Source organism: Topomyia yanbarensis, chromosome 2 (assembly GCF_030247195.1).
Source record: "Topomyia yanbarensis strain Yona2022 chromosome 2, ASM3024719v1, whole genome shotgun sequence".
Classification (NCBI taxonomy): Eukaryota; Metazoa; Arthropoda; class Insecta; order Diptera; family Culicidae; genus Topomyia; species Topomyia yanbarensis.
The window spans coordinates 442,737,790-442,751,698 of record NC_080671.1 but is presented as its reverse complement, the minus strand read 5'-3'; the positions used below and the strand labels follow the sequence as shown (position 1 = coordinate 442,751,698).

Here is a 13,909-nt window from a genome sequence, read left to right as displayed (position 1 = left end):
GATGTTGAACCAACGCGAACTGAATCGTAGTCTCTTCGATTTTAATAGGCATGATATTTGCCCAATAACTTAACCCCTTCATACACATGTTGATTGTGAACAACAACGTTTTTAAACAGTTGCTACTTTTGGTTGAGGCAAGATTTACCCCCAAAAACAAGTAAGGCTAATTAATATAACTATTACCTTTCATTTGAGTATTAACTGTTACAAGGATCAGCTCTAGAACTGAAGTTATTGCAATTAGTCTGATTGGATTCCGATGGAGCAGTGCTGCCAGGGACAGTTTACGTTGACGACGGAAAATGGTTTTGTCATATATCTTCATAATGTTGCAATATCATTAAAAACTGATAAAACTTGTCAATTTAGACAGTCTTTGGCTTCGTTCTACACGCAGTTGGACTATTGTAAATATTCTAGGAGAATTGTATTGAGCATTGGAAAGAAAAAAATGAGCAGCTTCTAGCACTGCGAGGAAATCTTTATGAACAAAGGCTTTTCGTGTTTCTTGATCCACCGTTTTCAATCAAAAATAACCTTACCTTTGCACTAGAAAAAAGTTGGGCATGATAGGGTTCATTTTCTTTCATTTTTGTTACTAGTTTTTCCACTTTCTTCTATTCATTTTTTTTTAACTTTTTCATGTTTTCCATTGGTTTATTTCATTTTTCAATTTGTTCCATTCACAACATGCAAATTTTTTCATAATTTCATTTTAGATCTCTTTAGAATCTATGTACAGAGTTGAAATCTAACTCAGATGAGCAACGTACAAGGAAATCGATTTACCAACTACGTTATACCCGCTCCTAAACGTTTTTAATATTCTCGTTTCATTGAAGTTTTCATTTATATCCATTGGTTTTGTACCATTTTTTTTCCTTTCCCGCTGTTTTCCTTCATTTTTATTGGTTGGTTTATTTTTCCCCACCTTGGTTTTTTTTTAAATTTTGCTTCTTAATATTTAGCACATAGTTTTTCTAGTTCCAAAAATCATTTTTAGTTTTTTTTTCTTGTCGGACATCACGCACTAAGCTCAGCGCTGTAACAGGTTCAGTTGCGGTGATAGGTTAATTAAAATTTATTGACCAAAACATTGCAAGTAATATGTACTAAGCTTCTTCTGAACCTACTGTTAAGCTAAACCTGATAACTATTTCACAAAAATGTATAGTTCGTGGAAAAGTAGTACTGATACGCAACCATGCGCTGCTAGGCCCCATGCAGAACTGACTCGTATATCACTTCGCTAAAAGTTTATTAATTTCTTCTAGTAAAGCCGGAGTGACACCGCAGTCACACGAGGATCTCGACTCTAGCATTATCATACTCAACATAGTGGCGCATGTTTTAGTGGAAATAAATTGTTCGGCTAAACAATTACTTTTGAATCCTATCAATCAATACATCACGGAAATGGTGAAATTGAATAGTTATAACATCAATACATCTTTCAGTCACGGGAAGCCTTGGGGGGGGGGGGGGGGGGGGGTAGATTTGTAAACAAAAGGTAAATTTTGATAAAGTTGTATGGGGACCGCTCGAAAGCGGCTTGGTGGTTATTTTTTATCGCATTCTACACATCCTTAACTAGCATCTGCTAAATTTTGAAGTCCAAAAACGTCTAATTCTATTTTTGACAGATTATATTTTAAGCCACAAAGATAGTACACAAAATTAAAGAATAGGCACAAACATTTTTTGTGCCTGGATTTTGGTGCTTAACTTCAAGTGAAGCACCAACATTTTTTGGTGCCTGAAGCTTCCGTTACTTTTTCATGGGTGGCGCCTCGGTCGGTGAAGAGCAGGCATGAAAAAAAAATTTGGTGCCTGGATTTTGGTGCCTAACTTGATGCAAACTTTTTTGTATGATTTTATTGCACAATGTACGTTTGGTATGAGAGACAGGAAATGGGAAGATTATTTCATAGTGGTACTTAAGTCATACAACAGTAATCAGGCGTCACACAAGAAAAGAAACACAACTACTGCTCTGCTGGTCTAATGACGGTTAACGCGCACACTCAAAGGAATGGAAAAAGCCAAAACCTCGAAGAGGTGGAGAACACACAATAACCTCGAAAGAGGATTAGCAAGATTTGTACTATTCGTTATATCGTTACACTGCACAGACTGGGAAGAATGTGTTATAGGTCCGGGAGTCACCATACACATGAATTGGGCAGTTACTTTTATCTGCTTACCCCACTCTTCAACTACTTACACTTGTGGTAGCCTTGAGAGAGACTAGTAATGTTACTAAATTACTTTTCTTCTGGGTTCGGGCAGGCTAAATTCACGGAAAAATTGCTGGATTAGAAGACCTAGCTCTTACCGCCGCTCGCTACAGTGATGTTGGTCAAAAACATTAACCAAATCTGGGAAAGCGCGCTACTCATTAACAAATGAAAAACTATAGTGCTCATGGTTAACAGAAAACGTGTCCTTTTCGAAAGAGAACAGCCTAATCGACAATCGTCAATTGGGTCACTAAGTCATAGTCTGTTTTCAATTTTTTCCAATGCAGCTGACGTTAAAGATACGTAATCGAACTTTTTTCCACTATTTTGTACGCAAAATAACACATGCAAATTATTTTATAAAATTGAATTATCACGACCACATATTGCATTGAACTACGTTGATCCCTATCATTTTGCTGGTATAACTGTCAAAAATGCTATCCCATATGGCTAAACTCACTGTCAAGGAAGATGAATAGTGTCAAACGAGGACGTTTTTACATTTTTTAAATCAATTAAAAATCATTCTGACGTTTTAAAGGGATTATTCTTTTTAGAAAGATGAGCTCTATCGGTTTATGAAATAAAAAGAGAATTTTATTCTTTATTTATTGACCCAATTCGCATTCCCACAAAGTCACGGAACCGGAATTCAACTTTAAAGAAAGCTCTAAACGGTCCGGTTAGGCTCGCAGGCTCTTCATCCTCTATCGGTGAGAACACAAGCAATTATGATTGTTCGCAGAATAACAACTCCCTCGCAATTCCGGCAGGTCAAGAGGAACTATTATTCTATGATTTTGCTTGCGATATTAATCGCTCAAGATTCATTGGATATATTTCAACTGGCAGTGCTCTGATGAATCATAAATTAGGTTGACATCAGGTATCTGCTACGCCGCCATGATTTCAAAGCCAAGATCTAAAACGTCACGTTAAGGTCGATCCACAATAAACATAATCGATTTCATTCGACACAACTTTGTGATGGTCCAGTTCGTTTAATTTGTTGGTATCATGGCGAAAAGTTTTTGTTATTCACCGACATGTTCAAAACAACACTTTTCTTCATTTTTCGGTCCAATTATTTCACTTTTCGACAAACATCTAAAGATCGAGTTATACCGTACGGTGTATGATTAGTGCAGAACGAGCTTCAAGCAAAATGAGCAGAACAATCTGAACTGTCAGTGGGGCCCATAATTTGTGTGCCCGCTGAGATGTTGACGTATGTCAGTTCAATGCAAACGGGATAAGGGTGCCATATACGTGGTTGACATCCTTCATTGAAAGTAGACACCATAGCAAAATCAATTTCCCACAGATTTCATCAACGGGTCCGTAGATTCGCCGATCTGGCATCACTGTACGACGACCATAATTCTTGAGCGTTTTTTCAAAACGTCATATCTGCAATGAGTTTACTTTCTCTTCTGTTAATAATTCGGTCACTTTAACATTTATCCCTCAGCTCTTTGCATAATATGCTAGCTAAAACCACCGTCTTTCGATCTGTACTGTAAAATAAGTGAAAAGTGTTATAGTGACGCCGTAAAAATCGAAAGAGAAAGTATAAACAGAGAGTAACTCATTGCAGATATGACGTTTTGAAAAAACGCTCAAGAATTAGGTTTTACACCAAACGACATAGCTCCAGGAAATGAGCCGGATGAATTTCCTTTGACAATTCTCGCTGGTTTGTTTTCATGGGAGTTGCGTGAGTTCGAATGTAACAGATGATCACCCGTTGCATTCGAACTCACGCATCTTAACAAGTAAACAAACCACTGAGAATTGTTAAACATGAACTTTATTTATTATGAGTTCATTCGTCATCTTGTAGAACTCAATTTGTAAAACTGAACTTCTTAAAGCCGGCTATTAGCTTTACAGAGCTACCTATCTACCTGCCATCCGACGACAAAGGCACTGTATGTCGCTTCCCATTTGTATGTAGGGTTGCCGCCCCATCGGATTTGACCCGGAGACTCCGGTTTTCGGAAGCGATCTCCGGACCTCCAAGTTTTGAATCAATTTCTCCGGTTTGGGGGGAAGAAGAATAATTTCATTTTTTGGAATTAATTAATTCTTTACAAAATATTTAAAAAGTCTAAGTTAACTATTACTCTGGTTCAGATATATTTTGCCCGGCTAACCTCGTTTCAAGGTGGCGAAGATGAGTTCACTAAATATTGCTGATTTCTTCCACAAAGCAATGAATACGAAAAATACCAAATTTACTACAAATTAAGTAAAGTAATATTTCGCTATATGTAGCATCCCACTAAGTCGCTCAAAATGATGTAAAAAAGTCATATTGCTGCAATTTTACCAAATCACTTCACTGTTAGTGGTTCTTATCGCCAGCTGCACCAAGGTATGGCAGATTTGTTCTATTCCAATTTACTAGGTCTTCATCAAACGAATTTTTCCCTTGTTGTTGCTACTCCTGCAGCAACCCTTAACTGTTGGTTAGGAGGTGAGTTTTGCCCCTTTGTTGCGACCTCTGGTGATAAGCAATCGACACCACATAGTGCTTCCCATGTGATGCCGCAGTGTCCTTTGCTCTCCTTTTCCTGTTAGTTATGGAGGAGAGAAATGCTCGTTCGACTTATCCTCCACAGCGAGAGTAGTCGGTGCTTTTATATTTTTGGCACTTAGTCGGGGAAGTGAAATATTACACCAGGCCAGTGAAAATCTCCGGGTAACAGAATCTCCAGAGCTGGCAACCCTATTTGTATGGGTAAACGAAAGAAATATCAGTCTTATTTATATGTAGTAGTCTTCGTTAAGGCCGAAAAATGAACTTCTAGTTGGCAAAACACAGGTTGCTACGATAAATTTTCAAGAATTATTTTGCTTTGTCATAAACATTAATTGTCATTCCAAACGAATAAACGGCCTTTCAACAACCAGACATTTGATTCAATTGGAATGGCACTGACAGATAAACATTGTTCCACTTTTGACATACACTTTAATTGAAAGAAAATCAATCCTAGCTTTTAATTTACCGAGGCATTTGAATTTCCTTACTAAATTTTCATTTTTTTTTCTATTTCAACCAGCTCCGACTCACGTCCCGGAAAGGTGCCATCATCATCCCCCTCGCCACCCTGACCATCGTTCTGCTCTGTGTAATACCATCGATTCACGCAGCCGACGCCGCCATGGCCGCCCCCGTTCCGGCACCGGTAACCCAAAAGTCACAGGTTTCAGACGAAGCACTCGAAAAGGCACTCAGTGATAAGCGGTACCTGATGCGACAGCTAAAATGTGCCCTCGGTGAGGTGCCCTGCGATCCAGTGGGCAAGCGGTTAAAAAGTGAGTATTTTGTTGTTTTTTTTTTTGCTTACCGCTAACAGAAAGGTAAATGTTTGCAACTAGTTGTCGAGTCGAAAATATCAAAGTCCCAGCTCCCACGGCGGTATCAGATTCAACAGGAACAATATAATTAATTTGAGCGTTCCTTTTCATCCCAGTTGAGTGAACAGCTTGATTTGAGGGATCCGATCGAAGCCAGCGCGAAAATCGCTGACACTCCATTCTTCCAGTTTAATTGCGTGCAAAAATGACTAGCTATCTGTCGGTCGCCGTAGCTACTAAAATACGACTATCGTTTTCCACCGCCTACTACCACCGAATGTATTGCCGATCCATATGCCATCCATCCGCCAGCCACCCCACGTTCCGTGTTCACACAGGTAGGTAGATGATAGTCCGACAAAAAGCAGTGACAGCAGTTCCATCGGCATTCACCTCAGGTTATCGCCATCAGACGCGTTCTCCGAAGTTCAACGGACAGGGGAGGGAGGGGACGCTGAAAATGAATTTCAAATTAATGCGCCAATAAATTGAACTACAGCTGGACGTGGGGAATGCCGACTGTGCTGTTGACAGTACCTGCCGAAAGGACAAATGGCCAAATAAGGGAGGCCCTGCACGCGCGTTTCTGTCCGCCGGAGTGTATGCGGAACCTGTCGGATTTTCATCGGTAAAATAGTCACACCAGAAGAGCCGATGTGAAGAGGACGATGACAAACTTGCTACCATGTCCCTCTTCACATCTACCCCCCCCCCCCCCACTCTATTAGCTAGCTGGGGGGCGCATTGGACAAGGACGGACTTAGTTCGTGATCGATGTGCGAGAGAATCTAATGGAACCGGGAGATTTGAAGGACTTTGCTCAATGGGCTGATTTATTACTCAACAGGCCCGGGGGTAGCCGACCATAGTTTGGTAGAGGTCATGGCATTCTTGATGTTAGTTGAATCGTGATGGTACAACACGGAAGTTACAGAGATTTTCTATTTTCGATTTTCTATTTTCTATTTTCGATTTTCGATTTTCGATTTTCGATTTTCGATTTTCGATTTTCGATTTTCGATTTTCGATTTTCGATTTTCGATTTTCGATTTTCGATTTTCGATTTTCGATTTTCGATTTTCGATTTTCGATTTTCGATTTTCGATTTTCGATTTTCGATTTTCGATTTTCGATTTTCGATTTTCGATTTTCGATTTTCGATTTTCGATTTTCGATTTTCGATTTTCGATTTTCGATTTTCGATTTTCGATTTTCGATTTTCGATTTTCGATTTTCGATTTTCGATTTTCGATTTTCGATTTTCGATTTTCGATTTTCGATTTTCGATTTTCGATTTTCGATTTTCGATTTTCGATTTTCGATTTTCGATTTTCGATTTTCGATTTTCGATTTTCGATTTTCGATTTTCGATTTTCGATTTTCGATTTTCGATTTTCGATTTTCGATTTTCGATTTTCGATTTTCGATTTTCGATTTTCGATTTTCGATTTTCGATTTTCGATTTTCGATTTTCGATTTTCGATTTTCGATTTTCGATTTTCGATTTTCGATTTTCGATTTTCGATTTTCGATTTTCGATTTTCGATTTTCGATTTTCGATTTTCGATTTTCGATTTTCGATTTTCGATTTTCGATTTTCGATTTTCGATTTTCGATTTTCGATTTTCGATTTTCGATTTTCGATTTTCGATTTTCGATTTTCGATTTTCGATTTTCGATTTTCGATTTTCGATTTTCGATTTTCGATTTTCGATTTTCGATTTTCGATTTTCGATTTTCGATTTTCGATTTTCGATTTTCGATTTTCGATTTTCGATTTTCGATTTTCGATTTTCGATTTTCGATTTTCGATTTTCGATTTTCGATTTTCGATTTTCGATTTTCGATTTTCGATTTTCGATTTTCGATTTTCGATTTTCGATTTTCGATTTTCGATTTTCGATTTTCGATTTTCGATTTTCGATTTTCGATTTTCGATTTTCGATTTTCGATTTTCGATTTTCGATTTTCGATTTTCGATTTTCGATTTTCGATTTTCGATTTTCGATTTTCGATTTTCGATTTTCGATTTTCGATTTTCGATTTTCGATTTTCGATTTTCGATTTTCGATTTTCGATTTTCGATTTTCGATTTTCGATTTTCGATTTTCGATTTTCGATTTTCGATTTTCGATTTTCGATTTTCGATTTTCGATTTTCGATTTTCGATTTTCGATTTTCGATTTTCGATTTTCGATTTTCGATTTTCGATTTTCGATTTTCGATTTTCGATTTTCGATTTTCGATTTTCGATTTTCGATTTTCGATTTTCGATTTTCGATTTTCGATTTTCGATTTTCGATTTTCGATTTTCGATTTTCGATTTTCGATTTTCGATTTTCGATTTTCGATTTTCGATTTTCGATTTTCGATTTTCGATTTTCGATTTTCGATTTTCGATTTTCGATTTTCGATTTTCGATTTTCGATTTTCGATTTTCGATTTTCGATTTTCGATTTTCGATTTTCGATTTTCGATTTTCGATTTTCGATTTTCGATTTTCGATTTTCGATTTTCGATTTTCGATTTTCGATTTTCGATTTTCGATTTTCGATTTTCGATTTTCGATTTTCGATTTTCGATTTTCGATTTTCGATTTTCGATTTTCGATTTTCGATTTTCGATTTTCGATTTTCGATTTTCGATTTTCGATTTTCGATTTTCGATTTTCGATTTTCGATTTTCGATTTTCGATTTTCGATTTTCGATTTTCGATTTTCGATTTTCGATTTTCGATTTTCGATTTTCGATTTTCGATTTTCGATTTTCGATTTTCGATTTTCGATTTTCGATTTTCGATTTTCGATTTTCGATTTTCGATTTTCGATTTTCGATTTTCGATTTTCGATTTTCGATTTTCGATTTTCGATTTTCGATTTTCGATTTTCGATTTTCGATTTTCGATTTTCGATTTTCGATTTTCGATTTTCGATTTTCGATTTTCGATTTTCGATTTTCGATTTTCGATTTTCGATTTTCGATTTTCGATTTTCGATTTTCGATTTTCGATTTTCGATTTTCGATTTTCGATTTTCGATTTTCGATTTTCGATTTTCGATTTTCGATTTTCGATTTTCGATTTTCGATTTTCGATTTTCGATTTTCGATTTTCGATTTTCGATTTTCGATTTTCGATTTTCGATTTTCGATTTTCGATTTTCGATTTTCGATTTTCGATTTTCGATTTTCGATTTTCGATTTTCGATTTTCGATTTTCGATTTTCGATTTTCGATTTTCGATTTTCGATTTTCGATTTTCGATTTTCGATTTTCGATTTTCGATTTTCGATTTTCGATTTTCGATTTTCGATTTTCGATTTTCGATTTTCGATTTTCGATTTTCGATTTTCGATTTTCGATTTTCGATTTTCGATTTTCGATTTTCGATTTTCGATTTTCGATTTTCGATTTTCGATTTTCGATTTTCGATTTTCGATTTTCGATTTTCGATTTTCGATTTTCGATTTTCGATTTTCGATTTTCGATTTTCGATTTTCGATGTTCGATGTTCGATGTTCGATGTTCGATGTTCGATGTTCGATGTTCGATGTTCGATGTTCGATGTTCGATGTTCGATGTTCGATTTTCGATGTTCGATTTTCGATTTTCGATTTTCGATTTTCGATTTTCGATTTTCGATTTTCGATTTTCGATTTTCGATTTTCGATTTTCGATTTTCGATTTTTGATTTTCGATTTTCGATTTTCGATTTTCGATTTTCGATTTTCGATTTTCGATTTTCGATTTTCGATTTTCGATTTTCGATTTTCGATTTTCGATTTTCGATTTTCGATTTTCGATTTTCGATTTTCGATTTTCGATTTTCGATTTTCGATTTTCGATTTTCGATTTTCGATTTTCGATTTTCGATTTTCGATTTTCGATTTTCGATTTTCGATTTTCGATTTTCGATTTTCGATTTTCGATTTTCGATTTTCGATTTTCGATTTTCGATTTTCGATTTTCGATTTTCGATTTTCGATTTTCGATTTTCGATTTTCGATTTTCGATTTTCGATTTTCGATTTTCGATTTTCGATTTTCGATTTTCGATTTTCGATTTTCGATTTTCGATTTTCGATTTTCGATTTTCGATTTTCGATTTTCGATTTACGATTTACGATTTTCGATCTTCGATTTTCGATTTTCGATTTTCGATTTTCGATTTTCGATTTTCGATTTTCGATTTTCGATTTTCGATTTTCGATTTTCGATTTTCGATTTTCGATTTTCGATTTTCGATTTTCGATTTTCGATTTTCGATTTTCGATTTTCGATTTTCGATTTTCGATTTTCGATTTTCGATTTTCGATTTTCGATTTTCGATTTTCGATTTTCGATTTTCGATTTTCGATTTTCGATTTTCGATTTTCGATTTTCGATTTTCGATTTTCGATTTTCGATTTTCGATTTTCGATTTTCGATTTTCGATTTTCGATTTTCGATTTTCGATTTTCGATTTTCGATTTTCGATTTTCGATTTTCGATTTTCGATTTTCGATTTTCGATTTTCGATTTTCGATTTTCGATTTTCGATTTTCGATTTTCGATTTTCGATTTTCGATTTTCGATTTTCGATTTTCGATTTTCGATTTTCGATTTTCGATTTTCGATTTTCGATTTTCGATTTTCGATTTTCGATTTTCGATTTTCGATTTTCGATTTTCGATTTTCGATTTCGATTTTCGATTTTCGATTTTCGATTTTCGATTTTCGATTTTCGATTTTCGATTTCGATTTTCGATTTTCGATTTTCGATTTTCGATTTTCGATTTTCGATTTTCGATTTTCGATTTTCGATTTTCGATTTTCGATTTTCGATTTTCGATTTTCGATTTTCGATTTTCGATTTTCGATTTTCGATTTTCGATTTTCGATTTTCGATTTTCGATTTTCGATTTTCGATTTTCGATTTTCGATTTTCGATTTTCGATTTTCGATTTTCGATTTTCGATTTTCGATTTTCGATTTTCGATTTTCGATTTCGATTTTCGATTTTCGATTTTCGATTTTCGATTTTCGATTTTCGATTTTCGATTTTCGATTTTCGATTTTCGATTTTCGATTTTCGATTTTCGATTTTCGATTTTCGATTTTCGATTTTCGATTTCGATTTTCGATTTTCGATTTTCGATTTTCGATTTTCGATTTTCGATTTTCGATTTTCGATTTTCGATTTTCGATTTTCGATTTTCGATTTTCGATTTTCGATTTTCGATTTTCGATTTTCGATTTTCGATTTTCGATTTTCGATTTTCGATTTTCGATTTTCGATTTTCGATTTTCGATTTTCGATTTTCGATTTTCGATTTTCGATTTTCGATTTTCGATTTTCGATTTTCGATTTTCGATTTTCGATTTTCGATTTTCGATTTTCGATTTTCGATTTTCGATTTTCGATTTTCGATTTTCGATTTTCGATTTTCGATTTCGATTTTCGATTTTCGATTTTCGATTTTCGATTTTCGATTTTCGATTTTCGATTTTCGATTTCGATTTTCGATTTTCGATTTTCGATTTTCGATTTTCGATTTTCGATTTTCGATTTTCGATTTTCGATTTTCGATTTTCGATTTTCGATTTTCGATTTCGATTTTCGATTTTCGATTTTCGATTTTCGATTTTCGATTTTCGATTTCGATTTTCGATTTTCGATTTTCGATTTTCGATTTTCGATTTTCGATTTTCGATTTTCGATTTTCGATTTTCGATTTTCGATTTCGATTTTCGATTTTCGATTTTCGATTTTCGATTTTCGATTTTCGATTTTCGATTTTCGATTTTCGATTTTCGATTTCGATTTTCGATTTTCGATTTTCGATTTTCGATTTCGATTTTCGATTTTCGATTTTCGATTTTCGATTTTCGATTTTCGATTTTCGATTTTCGATTTTCGATTTCGATTTTCGATTTTCGATTTTCGATTTTCGATTTTCGATTTTCGATTTTCGATTTTCGATTTTCGATTTTCGATTTTCGATTTTCGATTTTCGATTTTCGATTTTCGATTTTCGATTTTCGATTTTCGATTTTCGATTTTCGATTTTCGATTTTCGATTTCGATTTTCGATTTTCGATTTTCGATTTTCGATTTTCGATTTTCGATTTTCGATTTTCGATTTTCGATTTTCGATTTTCGATTTTCGATTTTCGATTTCGATTTTCGATTTTCGATTTTCGATTTTCGATTTTCGATTTTCGATTTTCGATTTTCGATTTTCGATTTTCGATTTTCGATTTTCGATTTTCGATTTTCGATTTTCGATTTTCGATTTTCGATTTTCGATTTTCGATTTTCGATTTTCGATTTCGATTTTCGATTTTCGATTTTCGATTTTCGATTTTCGATTTTCGATTTTCGATTTTCGATTTTCGATTTTCGATTTTCGATTTTCGATTTTCGATTTCGATTTTCGATTTTCGATTTTCGATTTTCGATTTTCGATTTTCGATTTTCGATTTTCGATTTTCGATTTTCGATTTTCGATTTTCGATTTTCGATTTTCGATTTTCGATTTTCGATTTTCGATTTTCGATTTTCGATTTTCGATTTTCGATTTTCGATTTTCGATTTTCGATTTTCGATTTTCGATTTTCGATTTTCGATTTTCGATTTCGATTTTCGATTTTCGATTTTCGATTTTCGATTTTCGATTTTCGATTTTCGATTTTCGATTTTCGATTTTCGATTTTCGATTTTCGATTTTCGATTTTCGATTTTCGATTTTCGATTTTCGATTTTCGATTTTCGATTTTCGATTTTCGATTTTCGATTTTCGATTTTCGATTTTCGATTTTCGATTTTCGATTTTCGATTTTCGATTTTCGATTTTCGATTTCGATTTTCGATTTTCGATTTCGATTTTCGATTTTCGATTTTCGATTTTCGATTTTCGATTTTCGATTTTCGATTTCGATTTTCGATTTTCGATTTCGATTTTCGATTTTCGATTTTCGATTTTCGATTTTTCGATTTTCGATTTCGATTTTCGATTTTCGATTTCGATTTTCGATTTTCGATTTTCGATTTTCGATTTTCGATTTTCGATTTTCGATTTCGATTTTCGATTTTCGATTTTCGATTTTCGATTTTCGATTTTCGATTTTCGATTTTCGATTTTCGATTTTCGATTTTCGATTTTCGATTTTCGATTTTCGATTTTCGATTTTCGATTTTCGATTTTCGATTTTCGATTTTCGATTTTCGATTTTCGATTTTCGATTTTCGATTTTCGATTTTCGATTTTCGATTTTCGATTTTCGATTTTCGATTTTCGATTTTCGATTTTCGATTTTCGATTTTCGATTTTCGATTTTCGATTTTCGATTTTCGATTTTCGATTTTCGATTTTCGATTTTCGATTTTCGATTTTCGATTTTCGATTTTCGATTTTCGATTTTCGATTTTCGATTTTCGATTTTCGATTTTCGATTTTCGATTTCGATTTTCGATTTTCGATTTTCGATTTTCGATTTTCGATTTTCGATTTTCGATTTTCGATTTTCGATTTTCGATTTTCGATTTTCGATTTTCGATTTTCGATTTTCGATTTTCGATTTTCGATGTTCGATGTTCGATGTTCGATGTTCGATGTTCGATGTTCGATGTTCGATGTTCGATGTTCGATGTTCGATGTTCGATGTTCGATGTTCGATTTCGATTTTCGATTTTCGATTTTCGATTTTCGATTTTCGATTTTCGATTTTCGATTTTCGATTTTTGATTTTTGATTTTTGATTTTTGATTTTCGATTTTCGATTTTCGATTTTCGATTTTCGATTTTCGATTTTCGATTTTCGATTTTCGATTTTCGATTTTCGATTTTCGATTTTCGATTTTCGATTTTCGATTTTCGATTTTCGATTTTCGATTTTCGATTTTCGATTTTCGATTTTCGATTTTCGATTTTCGATTTTCGATTTTCGATTTTCGATTTTCGATTTTCGATTTTCGATTTTCGATTTTCGATTTTCGATTTTCGATTTTCGATTTTCGATTTTCGATTTTCGATTTTCGATTTACGATTTACGATTTACGATTTACGATTTTCGATTTTCGATTTTCGATTTTCGATTTTCGATTTTCGATTTTCGATTTTCGATTTTCGATTTTCGATTTTCGATTTTCGATTTTCGATTTTCGATTTTCGATTTTCGATTTTCGATTTTCGATTTTCGATTTTCGATTTTCGATTTTCGATTTTCGATTTTCGATTTTCGATTTTCGATTTTCGATTTTCGATTTTCGATTTTCGATTTTCGATTTTCGATTTTCGATTTTCGATTTTCGATTTTCGA

General features: G+C 34.1%; 1 protein-coding gene across 1 annotated transcript in view; it reads left to right on the top strand.

The window, feature by feature from the left end:
- Positions 1 to 13,909, top strand: part of LOC131685655 (putative odorant-binding protein A10) — a 43,432-nt gene that overhangs the window by 20,821 nt on the left and 8,702 nt on the right. Inside the window, exon 3 of the mRNA XM_058969524.1 lies at positions 5,315 to 5,570. Coding sequence (XP_058825507.1) covers positions 5,315 to 5,570 — 256 coding nt within the window. The remainder of the gene's footprint in view (positions 1 to 5,314; positions 5,571 to 13,909) is intronic.